Genomic DNA, 23,242 nt, shown 5'->3' with positions numbered 1-23,242 from the left:
CTGTAGTTTGAGGAAGAAAAGAAAAGAACAGCCCGGACAGATTACTGGTTGCAACCTGTAAGTATCTGAATATTTATATAGTTATTAGCGCGAATTCTGCCTTTTTGGGAGCATGCACACTGCTCCTGCTGATTTGCAACGCATACAGATCCAAGAGCAGAATATGAACATTTTTATTTTCCAAACAGACATGATCATATAAGTGAATTTGTAAATCTCTCCTCGCTTTTCCTGGCTGCTGTGCAATATTTACTTTTCTGAAGCAGTATACTTCAAGTACTTAAGCTCTTTTGTATAGTGATGGCTTCCTTTGTAGCGGTTTCTTTACCTACATGCAGTTTTAACAGCGTGCCTCTTTCCCCACTCTAGTGGTTAGACCATAATGAGGTTTAGTTGTAAGCTACAGCCTTTGAACTAACTGAGCTGTGTCTTGCAGCTCAGGGTGTTGAGGGTTTTGTTGTTAGGTCCAAATGTCCTGGGTCAGTCCTTGTGCAGCACTCCACAGAAGGCTGTCACATAACACGCTGAATTCAAATTTAAGTATGTTTTCAGTCAGGCTATGTCTACACTACAGGGTTTTGTATCCCAGAAAAATTCTACTGTGTCCAGGGAACGCGTTTGCTCTTCCGCAAAAAAAAGCTGAAGAGCAGACGTGCTTTTTCGGAAGCCCTGTTTTCCTCCTTCCACGAGGAAGAAGGGCTCTTCCAAAAGAGGAGGCTTTTCTGAAATTTGGCCCAGTGTAGACGGGCCAATTTTTGGAAAAGTTTTTTCAGAAGAGGCTATCAGAAAAAGGTATGCAAATTGCGGAGTGCAATTATGTACCTTTTTCCAATAGATCAGTGTAGTCTAGACATAGCCTCAGTGGGGCAGAAATTAATTGTAGCAGGAACACCACCACAAAGGCAAGTTCTTTTATGTGTTGTCTTAGAAGTGACATTGCCTACTGACACTACATAGCACAGCATCAGTGTCTGCTTGTGGGGACAACTGGAGTTAAGTGAATTGTGATGTAAACACGTTGAGAGTAACTGTTTTTATTTGAGAGCGCTTTTTTTCTTTCCTGTTTTCCCTTCTCCAGGAAATTGTTGTAAAAATTGTAACAAAAAAGCTTGGTGAGAAGTATCATAAGAAGAAAGCAGTTGTTAAGGTAAGTCTACAGCATTTTATCTATTCAAAGTTTGTGAATAAAAGTGATTGGACACTGTTCTGTTTCCACAGCAACTAGAAAACATCTGTTTGTTTAATGGTGGTAGTGACTGAACCTCAACTATCAGAATGAGAGCTTCCCTTTAACTTTATCCGGGGGTTATTTTACCTGGTTCTCAGTTTCTCCAGGATAGTGAGTGACTTGGGGTTTATTGCCACTTGGGGTTTATTGCCAATCAAAATAGTGGCTTGTGAGCATTTACTCACCCTTTAGTTCTTGATAACTCCATTCTAGTAAGTTTACTCTTGTTAATGTTTTCTTCAGACTCTGATTTCATCAATGAGTTGCCTTAGACCATACAGTCATTTTTAAAGCTGTGTTGCTGAGGTTTGACAAAGAGCTGCGAATGGTACTTCAATCCCTGACTTTGCAGTTATTTTCTGTTTGGCCTTGATGTATAAAAATCTGAAATTACCTCTGAAGAGGGGTTGCATACATTCACAAGTTGTTCAGTTTGGTCACTCTGGCCTAATGGTCTGAAGCATCCGATCATCTTCTGAAATAGCTAGTACTGGCCACTGTCAGAGACAGGATACTGCACTAGAGAAACCACTCATCTGATCTAGCACGACAAAAGAAATGGCCTAAAATAGCTAGTTATTTTGGATGCCCAATCTGAGAGACAGTGGTCTGATTTTGAGAAGGTGATTGCGTACCACTTTCTAAAAACCCAGGCCCCTTTCAGACTTCTGAAGTTGGGCACCTGAAAACACTTGCCACACTTTTGAATATTTAAGACTTGTGTTTCTGAATTTCTTTGCTATTTAAACCATTTAAAAAAGTTAATAGTTAAGTAATTATTGTTTAGTAATTACTGATGTATTTACATAATTAATGTTACATGGCCATTTGCTAGAAATCATCTGTATTTTTTTAATAAGCGTATAATCAAGTTTTAGGTATTTTTCCCTTTTGAAGATAAATGTATTTAATTTTCTATGACAGGAGGTAATTGACAAATACACAGCAGTGGTAAAGATGATTGATTCTGGAGACAAACTGAAACTTGACCAGACACATCTGGAGACAGTAATACCAGCACCAGGTGAATTTATTTGCAAACCAGCTATCAGAGCTGCATCTGATGACCGCTGTCATCTGAGGGTTATGGTGGCAAGTGTCATTTTACTATTTTTGTTCCTCGCCAGCGGTTCTTATCCACATTGGATTAAAATCCAATGTGGGTAAGTTTAGAAGGGTAAGTTTAGAAGATAGGATACACAAAGAACAAGTTAAAAATCACTTAGGAAAGTTAGATGTCAGCAAGTCACCAGGTCCTGATGAAATGCATCCCAGGATACTCAAGGAGCTGATAGAGGAGGTATCTGAGCCTTTAGCTATGATCTTTGAAAAATCATGGCAGACAGGGGAGATTCCAGAAGACTGGAAAAGGGCAAATATTGTGCCCATCTATAAAAAGGGGAATAAGAACAACCCAGGAAACTATAGACCGGTCAGTTTAACGTCTGTCCCAGGGAAGATAATGGAGCAGGTAATTAAGGAAATCATATGCAAACACTTGGAAGGTAATAAAGTGATAGGGAATAGCCAGCATGGGTTTGTGAAGAACAAGTCATGCCAAACTAATCTGATAGCTTTCTTTGATAAGATAACGAGCCTTGTGGATAAGGGAGAAGCGGTGGATGTCATATACCTAGACTTTAGTAAGGCATTTGATACGGTCTCGCATGATATTCTTATTGATAAACTAGGCAAATATAACTTAGATAGGGCCACGATAAGGTGGGTGCATAATTGGCTGGATAACCGTAGTCAGAGAGTGGTTGTTAACGGTTCTAAATCCTGCTGGAAAGGGATAACAAGTGGAGTTCCTCAAGGGTCTGTTTTGGGACCCATACTGTTCAATATCTTCATCAATGATGTAGATATTGGGATAGAGAGTACGCTTATTAAGTTTGCAGATGATACCAAACTGGGTGGGGTTGCGACTTCTTTGGAGGATAGGGACATAATTCAGAATGACCTTAGCAAGTTAGAGAAATGGTCGGAGGTAAACAGGATGAGGTTTAATAGAGAGAAATGCAAAGTGCTCCACTTAGGAAGGAACAATCAGTTCCATACATACAAGATGGGAAGCGACTGTCTAGGAAGGAGCATGGCAGAAAGGGATCTAGGGGTCATAGTGGACCACAAGTTGAATATGAGTCAACAGTGTGATGCTGTTGCAAAAAAAGCAAATATGATTCTAGGTTGTATTAACAGGTGTGTTGTAAGCAAAACTCGTGAAGTCATTCTGCCGCTCTACTCTGCACTAGTTAGGCCTCAGCTGGAGTACTGTGTCCAGTTCTGGGCGCCACATTTCAAGAAAGATGTGGAGAAATTGGAAAGGGTACAGAGAAGAGCGACAAGAATGATTAAAGGTTTAGAGAACATGACCTATGAAGCCAGGCTTCATGAACTGGGCTTGTTTAGTTTGGAAAAAAGAAGATTAAGGGGGGACATGATAGCGGCTTTCAAATATCTAAAAGGGTGTCACAAGGAGGAAGGAGAAAATTTGTTCCTCTTGGTTTCTGAGGACAGGACAAGGAGTAATGGGCTTAAAGTGCAGCAGGGGAGGTTTAGATTGGACATTAGGAAAAAATTCCTAACTGTCAGGGTGGTCAAATATTGGAATAAATTGCCAAGGGAGGTGGTGGAATCTCCCTCTCTGGAGATATTTAAGAACAGGTTAGATAGACATCTGTCAGGGATGGTGTAGACGGAGCTTGATCCTGCCTTGAGGGCAGGGGGCTGGACTCGATGACCTCTCGAGGTCCCTTCCAGTCCTATGATTCTATGATTCTATGAAAATATTTCTGTAATGTGCCCTGTATCCTTTGGCTGCTATTGGTGCAAATATTGCATTTTTTTGGTGATTTTAACATCCTTTTCTAGAGGAATTATGATCATTCTAAGAAGGATGGGGAAAATGTTTTGGATGTAATCATTTGGTTTCACTAGATGCAAGTATTTCTCTTTAGCTGCCAGCAGGTATTGGTGGGAGCCTTCCAAAGAATTTTGCTGATTGTCCCCAGTCATTCTCAGTATGCATTTTCCATCCATATATTACATACTATACCTACAATGAAACATATTATGCATAATGCAGAACCTGCAGGGGGGCAGCTGGCTCCCTAGGAGTGGAGCTAGCAGAGCCCTGAGCATGCAGGAGGCAGCCAGCTCCCTGGGAGCAGGGCTGGCTGCTGGAAGCCAGCATGCATCTGGAACCTGCCAGCGCCCCGCCAAGTTTAGATGGCAGGGGGGTGCAGCTGATTCCCCAGATAGTCCAAATTTAATCAGTAACATAAATCGGTAAGCAACAGCTTTTCGGTTAACCAGTTACACGCTAACATCCCTGTCATTGAGGTATTTGTCACCTTGACGCTTCCTCCATTGTCCAGAGTTTGTGATTGTAAGGTTACTTCTGAATATTGGATTTTTGACCTTGATTTAGTTATTTAGGAATGTTTTTGTGAGAGATGAGGGGAAAAATAAGGATTGTGGAAAAAAGATGAAGGTTTACGTATTATAAGCTATTAGAAGCTCACCAGGGCTCCTATTAGATATGAAGTTCTGGACTGAGGTGATTCCTTCATATGATCTCCAAGATGGAGGGGATGCAAGACAACTCTCTTCTCTTGTGTACCCATGCAGAGGTGTGGCCACAGCTGATAATACGCTTCTGATATTTAAGGAGCAAAAAAAGTCAATCAGCAATAGCTAGGTACGTCGGAAGATAGGAGTGATCCTAGAAAGAAAATGATTCCTTCCCTGCAGCAAACCTCCTTGGACAAGGAGGGTGAATGCTGCATTTTTTCAGAGAATGTCCAAGCTGCACACATTGCTACACCCCTTGCCTATGCACTCTAGTGAATTATGACAAGCTAATCTGCTCTGCTTCTTACCCTAGTCAGACAGAGGCATCAGCAGTTTCCTAAAAGCAAAACAACCTTCATCTCTGTCACCCAGACGTATTAGGATCACGCAGGCCCTGAAGAAAAGCTGAGCGTTGCCTCCGAGAGAATGCACTTTTCTGCAATTCTTGCAGATACAGACTTCCTAAAGTGACTCTGCCCTATGTTTTCAGCAAAGAGGGGCTTGATCAAAAGTTACTGAGAGTTCCTTTGGGTAAAGCTCTTCCTGTTGACTGTTTCAGGAAAGAAAGTTCTGGTTTTAAATGGAGGTTACAGAGGAAATGAAGGTATCTTGGAATCTATAAATGAGAAGAACTTCTCAGCAACAATAATAATAGAGTCTGTAAGTACATTTTTAAATATATTTTAAATGTATTGTTTATGCATAGATCTCAAAGCCCTTCCCAGAGGGTGAATATCATTTTTGCCCCTTTCCAGGTGGGGAATCTGGAGCACAGATTGGTGCTCAGGATCGTGCAGCTGACCAATAGTAATAGAACCCAAGTCCTTTTAAATTCCAATCTGCTGCCCTATTGAATGGGCCTCATTACTCTAACAGACAGTAGGGAAACTGAATTTACAAATGGAACTTCAAAGATAGTTAGTAGATTTATTTAAATGTGCTCTGTTAATGATGATAAAATAATTTTTCAGCTGGGAAAATGGATGCACTTTTATGTATGTTAGGAATGTTACATTTAGTTTAATCAACTAATTGACTAGTCCTGCTGGCTCTTCCATTTAAAAGGCTGGTGCGCAGCGCGGGAGACCCGATGTGAGTCAGGAATCAGCTGTCCCAGCTCGCACCAGGTCCCCCCCTCTGCGCTTCTGCTTTTTTAAATGTATTAAGAGCCCACGGGCTCTTGATACATATAAAAAGCAGAGGTGCAACATCCTGGGACTGGGCACTAGCCAGGAATCAGCTGATTCCTGGCTCACGCCCGGTCCCCATTATCCTCCTGCCCCCCACAGAGATGTTGCTGGGGGAAACCAGTTTTTAAGCCAGCTCCCTCCTAGCACTGGCTCCTACTCCCCTCCCCCCCTCGCTGCCTCTGATAGAGGCAGTGAGGGGCAGAACGACCAGTCAAGGGACTAGTCGACTAGTTGCTTACAAAAGAGCATTCTCTTACTGTATTTATTAGGCGGGGTGTGTAGATTGCTGCTTAATAGATTTTGAATACTTCATACTATTTCTAGTTAAGACTGTATTTGCATTTTTGTTACAAACAGCCTTTCTTGTTGGAAAATATTCTCTGAGCTGAGCCTGAGTGCAAAAGGCCTTTTTTTTTTTTTTTTTTTTTTTCTTCTTTTGTATGTGTCCTCTAAATCTCTGAAGAGAGATTTAGGGTGAAATTCGGGCCTCACTGAAGCCAGTGCGAGTTACCATTGATTTCATTGGGGCCAGAATGTCACTCAGTGATTCTGTCTTGATGTTTGAGGTTTTCCTGCATAAATTAGAGGCTTTTGTTTCTAGAGATGTATATATTGTTTCTCATTTTGTGTGGTAGATTCAGCAGTTTCTAGTGATCATTCTACAAACAGTTAAAAAGGGCTGCCTAAAATAGACATGAAATAGAATAAACTGTGAATAACACAGGAAAATTTGTGATGGCAAGAAATCTCCCAAGGAAGTACTAGGGGCCCATTGCTCACTTAAAACCAGATTGGACAAAACAGTAGAAAACATACAGTTGGGAACAGCCTCTAGTGGTGATTTTAAGGGACTTTTATCATTCCCATAGTTTCCCCTTAGAATATTACTTCCAAACTTCAAAGACTACACTATGAATCACATTTTGAGACATCTGCTCACATATAACTTGTGTGTGTAATTACTGCTCTGAACCGACAACCAGAGTAATTGCCTGTACATTTGATCACTTTGATAGGTAACATAGGAACTGCCATATTAAATCAGACCCTCAGTACATCTAGTTTAGTATCCTGTCTCCTGCTGGCCAGCACCAGGTATTTCAGAGGAAGGTGCAAGAAGATTGTAGTAGCCGGATGTGGGGTAATCTTCTCCCACCAAGATCTCATTCTAATGTCTAATACAGGTTGAATCTCTCTGGGCTGACAGCATCCGTGATCCAGCATGATTTTAGTTAGCCGGATGTCCATTTATCATCTGTGTGTCCAAATTTTCCGTGGTCCCATAGAATTGTTTACAGCTACCAGTCCTGGCTCTCAGTCTTCTGTGCTGTTGTTTAGCTCTAATTTATCCCTAAATGTCTTCTAAGCCCAGTAAGCAGTAGAAGTGTTGGTAATGCTGCTAGACAATACTGATCTCCTATGGTTCATCAAATTCTCTGGTTCTGGCAACTTTGGGAACTGACCAGTGCCGACTAGAGAGGTTCAACCTGTAGTTAGAGAGTCAAGAATGAAATTTTGTATCCCTTCCAAAAACTTTCCATTTGTTATTAAACCCCTGAATATTTCTGCCCATATAAATGTCTGTCCAGCTTACAATCTTGCTAAGTAGTAAATAATTCTATAATTATGATGTGCAGTCTTTGCAAAATCTGACCTTGCCCATTAATGCATTGTCCACAGTCTCTAAGGATTGAAGTTGGACATGAGTTAAAAATCAATGAACAAAATTTCCTGTGTGCAATTCACATAGTAGCAGGGGTGGGCAATAAACGACCTGTGGCCAGATGTGTTTTGCCAGGGTTAGCCTCTGGCGAGCTGCCAGATGCTTTATTTTACCTGCACATCCGCAGATAAAACCACTTGCAGCTGCTGTTGGCTCCTGGTTCGCCATTCCTAGTTGATGGGAGCTGTGGGAAGCAGTGTCCCAGCCTGCGCCACTTCCTATGACTTCCAGTAGCCAGAAATGGCAAAGCACAGCCAATGGGAGATGCGAGTGGACGTGGCAGACTGCCAGGGGCTAACTCTGGTGAACCACATCCAGCTTGCGGGCGGCTTATTGCCCGCCCCTGTATAACAACTATCATTTTGGCAAACACAACTGAGCATGAATGGATTGATTTGGTTCAGTTCTGCTATATTGTAATGTTTAACCACTGTGAGATTCAACAAGCAGAGTTGGATTGTTTCTGTCTTTTCAATTTATTCATCTGCAGGGACCTTTAAAAGGACGGAGAGTTGAGGGTATCCAGTACGAAGACATTTCCAAACTCCTCTGAGACTCACAGCAGTGGCTTAAAGCTGACTCCTTGGAAACATCAAATTGGTGTCCTCTATGCAGACACATGAGACTCTACTATGTCAGGGTTTTTAAATTTGTGTATATAGAGAAAAACAACCTAGGTTTATGTAAAGACCACTATAAATGTGTTAACATTTGTGAAAATCTTGTCTAAACTGATTCTGTATCAAAGTTGTATTTATGTTGTAATACTTTAATTTGTTTTCCTTTTGTAAGATTAGGTGGTAGCTGTGTGCTGGAATGGGTTACTTACTTAACTATGCTAAACATTTTATAAAACGTTGCCAACTGGAAAGGGCCACTTGAGGCAGGTACTCTACATAACATGGTCTATAGTTTGCATAACACGCTTCTGGACCTGCTGCCAAAACAGAATTGTGGCTTTGAGAACAAATGAAGAGATTAAAAGAAAAGCAGGAAGGCATTAGTACTGTAGGGGATTATTTTTCCTGGGGTTTGATGATGTGTATATAAGAATGGTCTGGCTTATTCGTTTTAAAGCAAGTGCAACAAATTACAGTAAAATCTGCTTAATCAGTACTCTAAGGCCACACCCGCCGTCAGAACCTGATCTTGCCATCACTTGTGTTCCCGTTACTGATCATGGCTTGACTTGCCTCTGTAGTGACTCCAACACTTCACCCTTCAGTGGCATGACTTATGGGTTAGTGTGCATCTGTGAATCTGCACAGCAAAGAAATGGCACACCTACTTGTCTGCATGTCTGCTCAGTTAATGGAGATGAACTGATGGTGGTTCTGGCATAGATTCCCCAGGGTCTAATCCTTTGTTCACCTTAATGTTGCTGTCCTGCTCTATTGTGGATCCCAAATGAGTCACTTTTCTTTTCTTTGAATAGTTTTTAAAATGTGTAACATTTTGTACACCACTCGTTTTTAAAGCAATTTACGGAATAAAAGCACACTTCTCTCAGCACAATGCATTCCTGAAAAGCCTCTGGATAATCAGCACTGTTGTCAGCTGGTGCTCTCCAGTGAATCAAGCCACACTTCCCGATGCATGTCTTGTCTTATTGGCTGAAATAACTAAAGTGCCGTGCGAAGAGGCTGAAATGTTACATCATGGGTTGATATGTCTCTGATTACATCTCACGTGTTCTTGGAGCATGATGTAGGAATGATCTTGATTCAACTAAAATACCGATAGCGAGCAAATCCCTCTATTGCAGGGGTGTGCAATAATTTTTAATGGGAGGCCACTCCATGATTTTGGCAAGTGGTCAAGGGCTGCACTTTTGTGGAGGAGGTGCGGGAGCTGAGATGGCGAGTGGGATGTAAAAGGAAGCTTGGGATAGAGGACTGGGGTGCAGGAGGGAGTGTGGGGTTTGAGAGGGTGTTTGGGTGAAGGAGCGGGGTTTTGATCTGGGGTAGGGGCTAGGGGTGAAGGGTCCAAGAGGAGTTGTGGTGAAGGAGAGCATTCTGGCCTGGGGCAGGAGTGTAGGAGGGGATGCAGGGTCTGGGAGGGAGTTGTGAGCGGGAGAGAAGGTTTGGGTGGTGGCTGATCAGGGAGGGGTATGGGTTCAAGAAAGGATTCTGGGCAGGAGGAAGGTTGCAGGAGGGTGTGGGGGTGCAGGATCTGGGCGGAAGGTGTGACCTGGAGGAGGTGAGGAGAAGGGATACAGAGGGCTTGGATGGTGGCCTGGGACAGATAGTTGGGGGTGGGAAGAAGGAGGGTGCCAGAGGCAGGGTCTGTCTGGGAGGCACTTACCTAGGTGGTCCCCAGCCAGCAGCTCTGCAGACTTCCTGGCTGTGTGCTGGCCAGCTGCTCCCCATGGCTCTGCTCCAGCTCAGGGAAGGAGGGGTGAGGGAGGAGGCTTCATTCACTGCCCCTGCCTTCAGCAAAATTTCTCTACTCCTATTGGCCGGAAACTAGCCAATGGGAGCAGGAATATTTTGCTAGGGGGCAGGGACAGCATGTGAAGCTTTCTCCTTCTTGCCCAGACTGCATAGAAATTAGCAACCTGCTGTTTAAAGTGGCTGCCATGGGCTGGATCTAATGGCTTGGGGGGCTGGATACGGCTTGCTAGCTGTCTCTTGCCCACCCCTGCACTATTGGATCCAACAGGGTCTTTGGGTGCACTTGAGTCTGTGCTGATCTTCCCTTAGTAGTAGTACTTTTCTAGCACCACATTGAGACAGAGACTTTGTTGTGCCAGGTACTTTTCAGACATAGGGAGATTCAGCCCCTACCTAAAAGAGCTGAAATTCAACTGAAGACCAGAAGAGAAGAAGATAAGCAATAGGGGGTGAGTGGGGAGGGGGTGACTTTTTGTCATAACTCTCTGGAGCTGAATCACGGAAGTGACAGGACACCAGAGGGTGAGATGTGAGAGATGGTGGAGGGGTGATGACAGGTGGGAGAGTGGCATTTTCATGTATTTGACTCTAGCTGGGGGGGGGGTTGGGGGTGGGGAGAGTCTGGGTGAGAAGATGGTGAAGGAAGGTACAGGTGGGAGTGTACCTGGGCAGGAGGATGGGGATGCAGTGGGTGGATAAGAGGAAGTAGAGCAGCAATATGTTTCCTGATATTACAGACAGGAAAATGAGGGGGTTGCTGCTCAGAGGAATGTTTAGAGAAATGCGGCTCTTAGACCAGATTTATCCTGGCTTGTGCTAGAGCTGCTGCTGGAGGCATGTTCCGGGAGAATCACCGGCTGCAAGGGTTCTCTTCTGGGAGGGTCTTAGTTTTGAGCAGAGAATACTGGGGAGAATATCCAGTGAGGGCTGAGGTAGGTTGGCTGGAGCGCGCAGCATATTTTGCTAGAAAAACTCTAACCACCTGCTCTTTCTTGCCTCAGTAGTTTCAGACAGAGCAAGTCAAAAGACCTGGCTGTGGTATTCTTGATGAGTGAGTAAATCTCCCTCCACTCTGGTCTAGTTGTTTGGACAGAGCAGGATGCTGTGGTTAGCTGCGCCTTACGTCACAGCGTTAATAAAAGAAAAACTTAAAAAACAAATTGTCCTACAGCACCTTAGAGACTAACTAAACATGTACATGGTCTCATGAGCTTACATGGGCACAACACACTTCTTCAGATGATGAATGCATCCAGTTTTCAAATAAATAGCACAGAGAGCAGGTTGGAGGGGAAGAGGAGGAAAAAGAAGAAAGAAGAGGAAAAGAAATTGTCCGTTAGAGTGTCCATGCTAAATGAAGCTGATGGGAATACTTAGTACCCATTTTAAGTAACCTTTGTTTGGTTTTTTTATGTCACTAGAATGTGGAATGTAGTGGACCATCCACACTTCTGTTGTTGGAGTCAAACTTGTAAATGAAATGAAGTTCTGTAGCTTTGCTGTCGAGATGGCTTTTCAAACTGGTTTGAAATAGTATGGTGACTTTGAGCTCCATGAATGAGTGTCCAGGCCAGTTAAAATGTTCCCCAACAAGTTTCTGTGTGTTGCCTTTAATAAATAAATAAAATTTTAAAGTAATAAAAGCAGCACTTTTTTCACATGCTATTGAATTTATGGTCTGAAGGGGACCCCTGCAGGTGAAATAGTAAATTGCAGGATTTTGCATATATCCACTGCAATGAACTGGTTCTGAAATAGACTTTTTATATGCAATGAAATGCTCTTTTTGGCACCAGGCATAGATGCGGCTTTAAAAATAACTGTTGCAGTTGCGTTTGTTTTAAGAAAGTTTTACATAAACAATGCTTTCCACTTGTTCAAAACTATTCCTCACAACATGCCTGAGAGTTAGGCAGCTGATGGCATCTCTGTCTTATAGACCAGCGAAAGTACAGAAAGAAAAATGACTTGCTGATGGCCATGTGTTCAGATATGGCAAAGCCAGGAATATCTCAAGACTAAGTAGCGGGTAGAGAGAAGGGTGTCAGAAGTTTCAGGCACGTAATATTGGATCTGATTTCAAAAGCACTGAGTTTTCTTATTAATCTCAGTCAAAGCTGTTGGAGGCTCATCACTTTTGCAGTCTGTTTAGGTGCTTAAATAAAAATTTAAATGTTAGGAGCCCATTTTGAAAGATTGTAGGCTCCCTATCCTATTCCTCAAGCCCAAATGGTCCATTTGTCCATTCTGAGGCTGGGCTTGCACATTTACTGAATAATAATATACTTATTTAAAACGATTTTCAAAGCTGGCTTTTGAAATACTTGAGACTGGCATGGTATTTTCACTTACCACAGTGTGACATTTTTCTTTTGTGTTGAATACAGGCAGTCCCCGACTTACGCGGATCTGACTTATGTCGGATCTGCACTTATGAACGGGGCTTTTCTCGCCCCGGAGCTCACGGGCGGCGGGTCGCCACCCGTGTCCTCCGGGGCGAGAAAAGCTTCTCCCGGTCTCCCTGGTCTGCTGGAGGAGGGGGTCCAGCAAAGCCGCTGGACCCCCCCCCCAGCAGATCAGACACCCCCGAGCAAAGCTGCCGCCTGGGCGGCTTTGCTCGTTTGCCCCGGGAGCAAAGCCGCCCAGGCAGCGGGACCCCCACCGCCTGGGCGGCTTTGCTCCTGTCACCCTAGTCTGCTGGGGGGGTCCAGCAAGGCCGCTGGACCCCCCCAGCAGACCAGGTACAGGCGGCGGCTTTGCTCTGGTGTCCCTGGTCTGCTGGGGGGGTACAGCGGCTTTGCTGGACCCCCCCAGCAGACCGGGGGACAGGAGCAAAGCCGTGGAGCACGCCCGCAGCGGGACAGCCCGGGCGCGCTTGGGCTGTCCCACTGTGGGCGTGCTCCGTGGCTTTGCTCTCCGTCTCCCTGGTCTGACCAGCAGACCAGGGAGATGGGGAGCAAAGCCTTGGAGCACGCCAGCAGTGGGACAGCCGCGGTGCGCCTGGACTGTCCCGCTGCCCACGTGCTCCGCGGCTTTGCTCCGCGTCTCCCAGGTCAGCAGACAAGGTAGACGGAGCAAAGCTGTGAAGGACTTGGGCGGTCCCGCCACCCCGTCTCCCTAGTCTGCTGTGGGGGGGGGGGGGGGTTTCAGCTAGTGCCCCCCCCCCCAGCAGACCAGGCTTTTCTTGCCTACCCCTGGGGTAGAGCAGCTGGGGGCTGCCAGTTTGGTCCCGCAGCGCCGCTCCAGACCAACCCGGCAGCACCCCAGCTGCTCTGCCCCAGGCGTCCTGATTCAGCCGCTGCTGGTCAGTTTCAGCAGCGGCTGAATCAGGACGCCTGGGGCAGAGCAGCTGGGGTGCTGCTGGGTTGCTCCAGTAGCCGAGGAGCTGCACTACTGGAGCAACCCAGCAGCACCCCAGCTGCTCTGCCCCAGGCGTCCCCAAGTCAGCCGCTGCTGAAACTGACCAGCAGCTGACTACAGGAAGCCCGAGGCAGAGTTGCTCTGCCCCAGGCTTCCTGGAATCAGCCACTGATCAGTTTCAGCAGCAGCTGACTTGGGGGCGCCTGGGTTTCTTAAGTTGAATCTGTATGTAAGTCAGAACTGGCATCCAGATTCAGCCGCGGTTGAAACTGATCAGTTTCAGCAGCGGCTGACGCCAGTTCCGACTTACATACAGATTCAACTTAAGAACAAACCTACAGTCCCTATCTTGTACGTAACCCGGGAACTGCCTGTACTCCCCTTTTGATACCTTCTAGGAGGAAGTCCAGTTTAGCTTTCTGGGCAATATGACTGACGTCTTCACTGTGAATTTTAATTGGCTAATATTACAGAGCATGTATGAATTTAGGTTTATTTGTGTAATGCCTTTATTATGTGTGCACTGAATAAAACTGGTATTGCCTATGCTAACTCGTAGAATGCATGTGTTTCCATGTTAAAGTGAAAGCACAGCCATTGCACTTTGCATGTGTTTGATTCAATTCCATAGCCTGGGGGCTGTTTCTTTCTATAGCCAGGAAGCATGTTTAGCAAATGCTGTGCTTAAGTTAAATGGAAAGGATGATTGTGATGATAGAAGTGAAGCTGCCTGTGCTGTTGATTTTCTCTAATCTATGCACAACCTTCTCCCTCCAGTTACCTGACTGTATTCTTCTGTAAGTTTTATATGAAAATTGATAGACATATCGTTCCTTAATGGTGGATTCATTAGCTAGTTTTCAGAGTGGTTAGCCGATGTAAGCACTAATATTCTGTATTTCACTGCTGTCAGCTACAAGAAAGAATACCTGTTTCACTTCTACAAGCCTTCTGAAAAATCTTTCAGTTGAAATATGCAGTGGCATGATAGCAACCCTAACTGGACATATCAGTGAGAACACCACGCGGGATTCCAACAATGTAGCTTTATTTTAATAAACTTGTAAACACGTCTATATTCATTGCATAGAGGAAAGCTACCTGCTGTGTTTTACCACATCATACTTCAGTTTGAAACACTCATCTTTCATTGGACAACGGCCCCTTCCGTTAGAGACCAGCTAGCCACCTTTCATTACGTTGGTCTGTTTTGTTACACTGACAACAGCTAGGAATCTGGGGTGGAGGTTCGGAAAAAAAGACATGTGACCTTTCAGGGGTTCCTCAGAAAGCGGTATAGGTTGGGGACAATATAATCTTTATAGTGGCCATCAATGAAGCCCTTGCCACTGTTGTGTACAAACCAGCAATGCACATTGGTTCCAAACACTTGGTCTGTCCTGTAGTCCTTCTGCAACCCGCTGCAATAAAGAGAGCAACAAAGATGAGGGGTGAGGCTGGTCCAAGCAGAAAAGCAATATTCATGCAGCAATAAGGCCTGAACATCATGTCAGCAGGAGTTGCCTGTGGCTGATCACCCAGCCTCTCCATTGAATGGTAAGAGATTCCTACTTCTACCGAAGTGCACAATGTTGTAATCGAAGCTGGGGGAGGGAGGTGCATCCTTGCTGCTGCTTGTGGCTGAGCATGGAGGCAGCAGATGTTTGAGGCTACCTTCCACACATGGAAAAACAGCGAGAAAAGTCAAATTAACGGGCTTTTGGAAGCTGAAGCTGCATTGCGCCATGCTGCTTATGGACAGCCAGACTCTGACACCTTACATTAGGAGCTGCCTTTCTCCACAGGTCATGGCATTGATGCCAGAGGGACTATTTGCAGAATATGATGCTACACAGTGTTAGAATCAGGCCCCGATGAAGTGGGCCACCTGTGTGGAGGAGCACTGCCTATGCTGTCTGGAAGAGACTCACCTGAAGGATCCTACAGAGCAAGGTTTGCCTCCCCTCCCCCCCTCCATACCCGACACGGAGAGGGTCCTTACTGTCCTCGTATGTTTCATTTCCAATGAAAAGAAAGCTTCAAACTCCAGTGTAAGGTATGTGCTGCTAACAAGCTTCAGAGCGATGGAGTGGAGTGAGCAAGGGTGATGTTGGGAAACCAACTGGCCAGGTGTATTCTGCCATTAGGAGGATTCCAGGCCTTTGGCAGTGGAGTAAGGACCCAGGTGTGTCACCATGGTTCACATTGACTAGTACTTTACTACACCCACAGCCCCAATGATTACAGCAAATAAGGTTAGCAGAGCTGGGCCTTAAATGAATAAGCTAGGGCCAAGTATTGGTTGGCTGCTGCACAGAGCAACTCTGCCATCACCTGAATGGAGAGTAGCTCTCTGCATCCCAGGGCCTAGGGTGATAAAAGTAGGGCTGTAGCCAGTGGATTTCATGGGGTGTTGGATTTCCTAGCATCTGGCCCTTTAAAGGGATTGTGTTTTATTTTGCATTCCTTGCTTGAGGTGGGATCCCTTGTTCAGAGCATGTTTATCCCTGGCTGCAGGCGAGGTACAAAGCTCTACTCAATGCAGGAGCTGTAGGTATTTCTGACTCCTGAAGAGGCATGCCCATGCCTTGTGGCTCACTGCAGGGGGGAAGGATGCAACTGCCAGGGATTGCAACGTACGTCCGCTTGCGCCAAGACAGCTTTTCTCTGGTTGAAATAGCCTACGCGACCCGAAGGGTTCCAGCAGAAAGCCCCAGAGAGCAAAGTGCAGTGGCTGCCCTGGAAAAATCCCTCAAAGCCAAGTCTGTTTCAAGCTTCAAGCTGAAACCTGCAAGGTTTCCACCAGACGAACTCCTAAAAGCCGGGGAGAAGTTCTGGCTGAGTTGGCTTGGCCTAAAAGCTGCAGGCCTGCCAGTGATTCAAAAGGAAATCTCACTGTATTCATACTGTTAAGAAGCCCCTCATTTCCCTACTTGCAACACAGTCCACTGAGGAGTCCTAGCTCCCCCACTGGGCTAACTTTCTCCCGACCCCAGCACTACTTTCTGAACTAATACTGAGGGTGAAATCCACTGCCAAGAGTAGCTGCTGCATTGCTCTGGTCCAGCCTGTCCTACCAAAGCTACGTATTCGCAGCAACAAATAAGAGCACAAGAATGGCCGTACTGGGTCAGACCAATGGTCCACCTAGCCCAGTATCCTGTCTGCCGACGGTGGCCAACGCCAGACGCCCCAGAGGAAATGAACAGAACAGAATCATCAAGTAATCCATCCCCTGTCGCCCATTCCCAGCCTCTGATAAACAGGCTGGGGACACCATTCCTACCCAGCCTGGCTACTTAGCATTGATGGACCTAACCTTCATGATTTTACCTAGTTCTCTTTTGAACCCTGTTAAACTCCTGGTCTTTGCAACTGTCTCTGGCAATAAGCGAGGGCCAAGAATCCACAGGGGGGTTTCATGGCTCCCTCGTGCAAGAGTACACCAGGTAGCTGACTGCCCAGCCAAGACTCTGAGGGACATCGGTGATGAAAATTCCATAGTTGTAGCAAAAAGCAGAGTTTAACCTGGGCAGGGGTGGTGGGTAATTACTAGTGGTGATCCACAAACAGGAAAGAACCCAGCTTGACTTTCAGCGCTGTGTTGGGTCTGCTGTGCAGTTACTAAAAACTTATTTTACATGGAAGCAGAGGAAATTTGAGGGGGAAATCTCGGAGATAAGTCTGTAGTCATTGTCAGAGCATGACTATAATTAAATATATATTCATTGACTAGATTCAGAGGGGAGGTTACGAGATATTTTAAGGGCTGCTATTTTTCTTGTCTGAGTTGGCTCAGAATTCCTACCTGGTGACGGTAAGTTTGTGACCTTTCACTTCCATAGTTGCCTCTGGTTTCTTTGGATCTCGACCGGGCCTTTCATTGTAGATCCGTACTTCTGGTTCAGACATGAATTGGCCTGGCCAAAGAGAACATTGAGACTGCTTGTATGTCACGGCCTTCAGCCATTGCATTTCAAGCCACTGTATAGTGCATTTTAAAAAATAATAATCCCAAGCATGTAAACTGATCCTGCATGGATCAAAAGGGTCCATGTCTCTGCAATGTCTTAGGACAAGATGTGGCCCAGGGCCCAGATCCGGCTCGCCTAAGACTGATCCAGCCCAAGGAATGCATCTGGCTGCTTTCTATTTATAGCCTGCTGCCTGGCCCATCAGATTTCCAGGAGGTGGGTCAGGCAACAGCATCCTATTTAAATGCTTCCCAGTGCTGTCCCGGCACTACTCCAGCAGGGGGCAGAGCCGCAAGCCCTTTAAATAGCTGCCACAACCCCAGGCGGTTGCCTGGCAACTCAGCAGTGGCGGGGCTGGGAGCCATGAGCTCTTTGTTGTGTTTTTAATTCAAAGCTTCCAGTCCCAGACAACACTGGGGGCAGGCTAGTCTCCAGGCCCCGCCTCTTCTGAGGATGGAGCTGGCCCATGACCATGTGCCAAAATTCATTAAGTGGCCCCTCTGCAAAAATTATTGCCTGCCCTTGTTTTAGGACCTTTCACCCTGGAGAGGTAGCCGTCCTGCTTGAGAGTCACCTAACTGATGCTGTTTAAGCAGAGCAGGGCTGGAGATCAGTAAGGTAAGACGAGCAGGCTCGGCCCACAACATTTTGGCACCTGAGGAGGGGAGCTCAAATGACGCCCCCATTCTCCCTCGCTTGGGCCAAAACTTTGAAAGGTCTCAATTCTGCCCTCCTTCCTCCAGCACAGCACTCCACCATCTCTGTGCATCTAGAGCAGAGAGAATACATATGCACCAGCAGCAGACACAATTTTCTACACTCTGGGTCCTGGTGGTGCCTCCCTACAGTTTGGCACCTGAGGTGGCTGCCTCAGTTCGCCTCATGGTAAGGCCAGCCCTGAAGACGAGCTCAGAATTTGACTCTAAAATACAGCCGGTCCCTGACTTACGAATGAGTTACGTACCAAACACTAGGTTGTAAGTCGATCTATTTGTAAGTCGGATTACATTCACTTACATACGGCAGTGCTGTTCGTAAGTGTGGATTTCATTTGTAACTTGGGGAACGGCTGTATAGGAGGTAGGTTATAAATACGGATGGTCGTAAGTCGATGTGTTCTTAACTCGGGGACCGGCTGTGTAGGGGACCAATTCTCTGCTCCTATACATCAGCATAACTCCAATGACTTTAATGGAGCTACTCTGATTTACACCCGTGGAGGATTTGGTCTAGTTTTGACTGTAGCTAGGCTATGTCTACACTGCGGGGTTTTTCAAAAACCCCACCACATCCAGGGAACACGTTTGCTCTTCCACTTTTTTTTGCAAAAGAGCAAACATGCTCTTTCCGGGAGCCCTGTATACCTCGTTCTATGAGGAATAAGGGCTCCTCTGAAAGAGGAGGCTTTTCCAGAAAAGCTATTGGAAAAAGCTATGCAAATTGCAAAGTGCAATTTGCGTAGCTTTTTCCAAAAAAAAAAAAAGCAGCAGTGTAGACCTAGCCTTAGTTTAAGAACCATTCAGGCCCTAGTAGACGATTTCTTATGGGAAAGCCAATTAATTAGTGTGATGGAACATTCTACAACACTATTTCAGAAATGGGAGTTTTTTCGCCTCCTGTTGATGATTTCCTTCTTCCCCAGAACAGAGTTGTAGCCAAATCCAACAGGCTCCCTAACCCTCCTTTTGGCACCCGACCACAGGGCTTTACCTATCAGCCCATGTGCGCTGGATGAGAACCAGTTTGTTGGAGGAATATAGATTCCCAGGAAATCGACGTTGACCGGGTGATTCTTCCACACACGGTGAAGCAAAACCAAGAAGGATATTTCTGTGTCCACAGTGATAGTGACACTGCTGTCCTTCTTCACAGACACAAGCAGCCTGGTGGAAGCATAAAACAGAAATGAGAGCAATGTCCCTGGCACTCTGCAGGCACTTCACTTGCTGTGCACAGTGGCAGGAGAAGAAGGCAGTACCCACTCGGTACTGGTTTTCAATGAGGATTTACAGAGCTTCTGTTACCGCCCAACAAATCTGTGCAAGGATGAGTGCGACAATCTCCCCGTTTTTCACAGTGGGAAACCAAGGCAGAGAAGTTGACTCACTTGACTGGCTCTACATGGCAAAGTCAGTGGCATAGCCACGATGAGAACTCTGAAATTCCTATTCCTAGCACCAGGCTCCTTCACTACAAACAATGTAGGGTCCATACAAAAAAGATCAAGGTGCCTTTATTCATACTCATACATTGTTCATAATGGCTTCATTGCTGACACTGCTGCTTATCACGCTGATAACAATTGTTTCTTGGTGCTGTCCCCCTTGGGTTATTGTATCTATCTATTTCCCCCCATGTTATTCTTGGACTGTATGTTATTTGCGTTTTTTTGGTTTGAGTTCCTACAGTGCCTAGCACAATGATCTCAGAGGGGTAGCCATGTTAGTCTGGAACTTTAAAAAAAACAATGAGTAGTCCTGTAGTGCCTTAGAGACCAATAAAGTGTGTGTGTGTGTGTGTGTGTGTGTGTGTGTGTGTGTGTGTGTGTGCCTTAGAGACCAATAAAGTGTGTGTGTGTGTGTGTGTGTGTGTGTGTAGATATAAAATCATGAGCTTTCATGGGCAAAATCCACTTCCTCAAATGAAAAGAAAGCTTTTTCCCCCTTCACTCTCATCTGAAGAAGTGGGTTTTGCCCACAAAAGCTCATGATATACGTCTCTAAGGGTATGTCTACACTACCCTCCTAGTTCGAACTAGGAGGGTAATGTAGGCATACCACACTTGCAAATGAAGCCCGGGATTTGAATTTCCCGGGCTTCATTTGCATAAGCGGGGAGCCACCATTTTTAAATCCCTGCTTGTTCGAACCCCGTGTAGCACGGCTACACGGGGCTCGAACTAGGTAGTTTGGACTAGGTTCCTATTCCGAACTACCGGTACACCTCGTGGAACTACCTAGTCCGAACTACCTAGTTTGAGCCCCGTGTAGCCGCGCTACACGGGGTTCGAACAAGCGGGGATTTAAAAATGGCGGCTCCCCGCTTATGCAAATGAAGCCCGGGAAATTCAAATCCCGGGCTTCATTTGCAAGTGCGGTATGCCTACATTACCCTCCTAGTTCGAACTAGGAGGGTAGTGTAGACATACCCTAAGGTGTTACAGGACTAGCAAAATGGGGGTTTGATTCCTGATTGGGTCCCTGAATTCTACTACAAAACAAATCAGAAATATGAGCATCTGTACTGATGGAGGTGACTGGGATAGAAATGCCTACTCAGACACACACAGCTATTACGTGGATGAAGGTCTGTGTGCCAGAAGGACATTGCTCTCTGAGTTTTGAAGAAGGATTAGAAAGCTAGGCAAGGGTCATTTCTCCAGGAATGTTCAGGGGTCATTCTTGCCCTCAGAACCCTGGGGATCAACACATTCCAAATAGCTTCCGCAAAGCATACGGGAAACTTTTACCTTTTCCGAATGATGCTTCCTGTGTCGGACCAGGACAGCCCGGTGCTGTAAGATCCATCTTTCAAGGTAATGGTCTCTGTGCTGATCTCTACTTTCAAGCCTTTGTGTTTGAAATAGAACCCAATTTTGCCAAAATAGGTGGCCAGTTTTTTATCTTCGCGCTTCTTGGCCCCAATGAGCTGCCCATTGACCAGAACCCCTGTGAAAAGTAGAGGGTGGCGTGTTTACCATGAGTTTGCTTGTAATCAAGAGACTTATTCAGGTCATAGAAACAAACAAATCATCAGGCCTAAGTTGATTTGAACAGAAAAGGCCACTGCCCAATGCACAGGTTTGGGACTTAGTTATTAGTTTAATTTCTTGCTTGGCCATAAAGACTTTTTTCTTCTTTCTTTCTCTTTCTTCTGCTGATTTTCCCTTTGTGCTCTGTTGACAATGCAGATGAAAAAAATGCAGCCCCTCAGCTGCAGGTTTCAAGTGGAATGGGTAGGAGATTCTTCATGCCTTTGGAGAAGTCTCTCCATGACCCTATCGATCAGTGTTAATGGAACACCTTAGATACCATTCGTTCTATTGTCTGCACACAGTGCGTGCTTGTGTAATTATGGCAATTTACATGGTGACCTCAACTCTCCATGTTATGATGCTCATTTGAATTTCCTAAGAAGGTAGAAGCCAGGGTTATGAGGTGTGAGCTTTCTCTATTTTACGTCTAAGCACATTTCATCTAACTACTCAGACTCACCTATTGCTCAGTCACAGGTCTGTACTAAATTGTTGATGGAAAGCTACTAAACTGTTCAAAACCCCAATCCAGACAGAGAACATCAATGACTGCCAGCTTAGACAGGCAAAGCGTGATACTAGGAAGCCAAGTACATAGGAAGAAGTTAAGATTCTCTGTTGATTGCTTAATGTCAAAGTTACATAGAGAACAGTACAAGCATCAAGCCAGTTCCCAATTAGTGTTCACATTGTTGAGATTAAGCCCAGCTAGCCTGTCCTGCAATGTGTGTGTGTTCTCTACCATCAATTGCATTTACAGACACATAAATCCTGGATAGCTGCATTGAAGCCCATCTCTGATCAGAGATTTGACCTCATGAGAACTGACAGCTGTCAATAAATCAAGAATCATCACAATGCACCTGGTCCATACAGTTCTGTCCACAAACCAAGCTTTCAGATTCCGTGGGTATTCTATAAATGTAAACTCTTCATATTCTCTTACCGGACTCAGGATCGGAAACCAAGTTCAGGATGTCCCCAGGCTCTGAGTCTATATTGAAGCAGATGTTCTCCTGGCTTTTTTGCAGATAGATGATGAAATGTGGGTCGTTGTCAACTAAGGTACAAAAATAAGAGGGGGAATAACAAACAAAATGAATGTAGTGGTGTGATTACTTGTACGAGACCTGTTTCCTGGCTGCTCTATAAATTGAGATCCCTGACTATGCACATAGATAAGCGCAGCTACTTCTGTTTGCCAATTTCAAAGTGGTTCCACTTTCCACTGTTAACCAATTATCCCTCAGTACCCCCCAGGGAAGGAATAAATAGTAGTATCCACTGTGGGGGGCTGGGGACTTCCCCCAAGCAATCCTTACTTAGGCCTGTCACTTTTTTTTTTTTTTTAATGAAACAAAAAATCCCCACAGGTCTGTGATAGGGTGTATAAACCCTGTATCAGTGATGAAGGGGTTAAAGAGTAGCTGTGGGCACTGTTGGCTCCGCCCTACTGACCCTGGCAGTCATGTCAGGAGCAAAAGAAAGGCTTAAAAGCAGGATGTCCCCAGCGATTGCTGGCCGGTCCTGGGAGACAGCAGATGGTTGCACCTGGAAGCCTTTTGGATACTGCCCCCCATGAAGGCCAATCACCAGCCCCATTCTATAGGTACGTATAAACTAAGTTTTTTTTTCCGAAAGAGGATGTGCAAATTTCCTGGGAATTTGCATATCTTCTTCCGATCTCACTTTTGAAAGCGGGTCTTTCCAAAGTGAAAATAGTTTGGACATGGTTTTTTGAGGGAAAAAACCCTTTTTCAAAAAAAAAAAAAAAACCGCGTAAACCTCATTTTTTAAGAAAGAGTGGTTTTTTGAAAAAGGTTTTTTTTTTTTTTTTTTTGAAAAAAATCCCGTGTCCAGACTACTTTCACTTTCGAAAGACCCGCTTTCAAAAGTGAGATCGGAAGAAGATATTCAAATTGCGCCGGAATTTGCATATCCTCTTTCGAAAATAAAACGAAGTCTAGACAGCCTATGTCTGCAAGGAGACAATGACCTTGGTACATTGCCCAGGACGGGTAGGTCTGGCAAGCTGCACGGGGAG

At 45.3% G+C, this 23,242-nt stretch overlaps 2 protein-coding genes across 3 annotated transcripts in view; one reads left to right on the top strand and one right to left on the bottom strand.

Annotated features, from left to right (window-relative positions):
• Positions 1–9,226, top strand: part of KIN (Kin17 DNA and RNA binding protein) — a 28,445-nt gene extending 19,219 nt beyond the window's left edge. For both annotated transcript variants that reach the window (XM_075925995.1, XM_075925994.1), the window contains exons 9-13: positions 7–57; positions 1,079–1,147; positions 2,153–2,252; positions 5,364–5,464; positions 8,208–9,226. In XM_075925995.1, coding sequence (XP_075782110.1) covers positions 7–57; positions 1,079–1,147; positions 2,153–2,252; positions 5,364–5,464; positions 8,208–8,270 — 384 coding nt within the window. In that variant the 3' untranslated portion in view covers positions 8,271–9,226. The remainder of the gene's footprint in view (positions 1–6; positions 58–1,078; positions 1,148–2,152; positions 2,253–5,363; positions 5,465–8,207) is intronic.
• A 5,414-nt stretch (positions 9,227–14,640) lies between these two features.
• The window catches only part of ITIH2 (inter-alpha-trypsin inhibitor heavy chain 2), a 38,414-nt gene continuing 29,812 nt past the window's right edge, over positions 14,641–23,242 (bottom strand). Inside the window, exons 17-21 of the mRNA XM_006130632.4 lie at positions 22,145–22,258; positions 20,914–21,112; positions 19,155–19,327; positions 17,279–17,390; positions 14,641–14,891 (exon numbers count right to left, since the gene is read on the bottom strand). Coding sequence (XP_006130694.2) covers positions 14,744–14,891; positions 17,279–17,390; positions 19,155–19,327; positions 20,914–21,112; positions 22,145–22,258 — 746 coding nt within the window. The 3' untranslated portion in view covers positions 14,641–14,743. The remainder of the gene's footprint in view (positions 14,892–17,278; positions 17,391–19,154; positions 19,328–20,913; positions 21,113–22,144; positions 22,259–23,242) is intronic.

This window comes from Pelodiscus sinensis, chromosome 1 (assembly GCF_049634645.1).
Source record: "Pelodiscus sinensis isolate JC-2024 chromosome 1, ASM4963464v1, whole genome shotgun sequence".
Classification (NCBI taxonomy): domain Eukaryota; kingdom Metazoa; phylum Chordata; order Testudines; family Trionychidae; genus Pelodiscus; species Pelodiscus sinensis.
The sequence above is the reverse complement of the archived record's forward strand: the minus strand, read 5'-3'. Positions and strand labels throughout refer to the sequence as shown.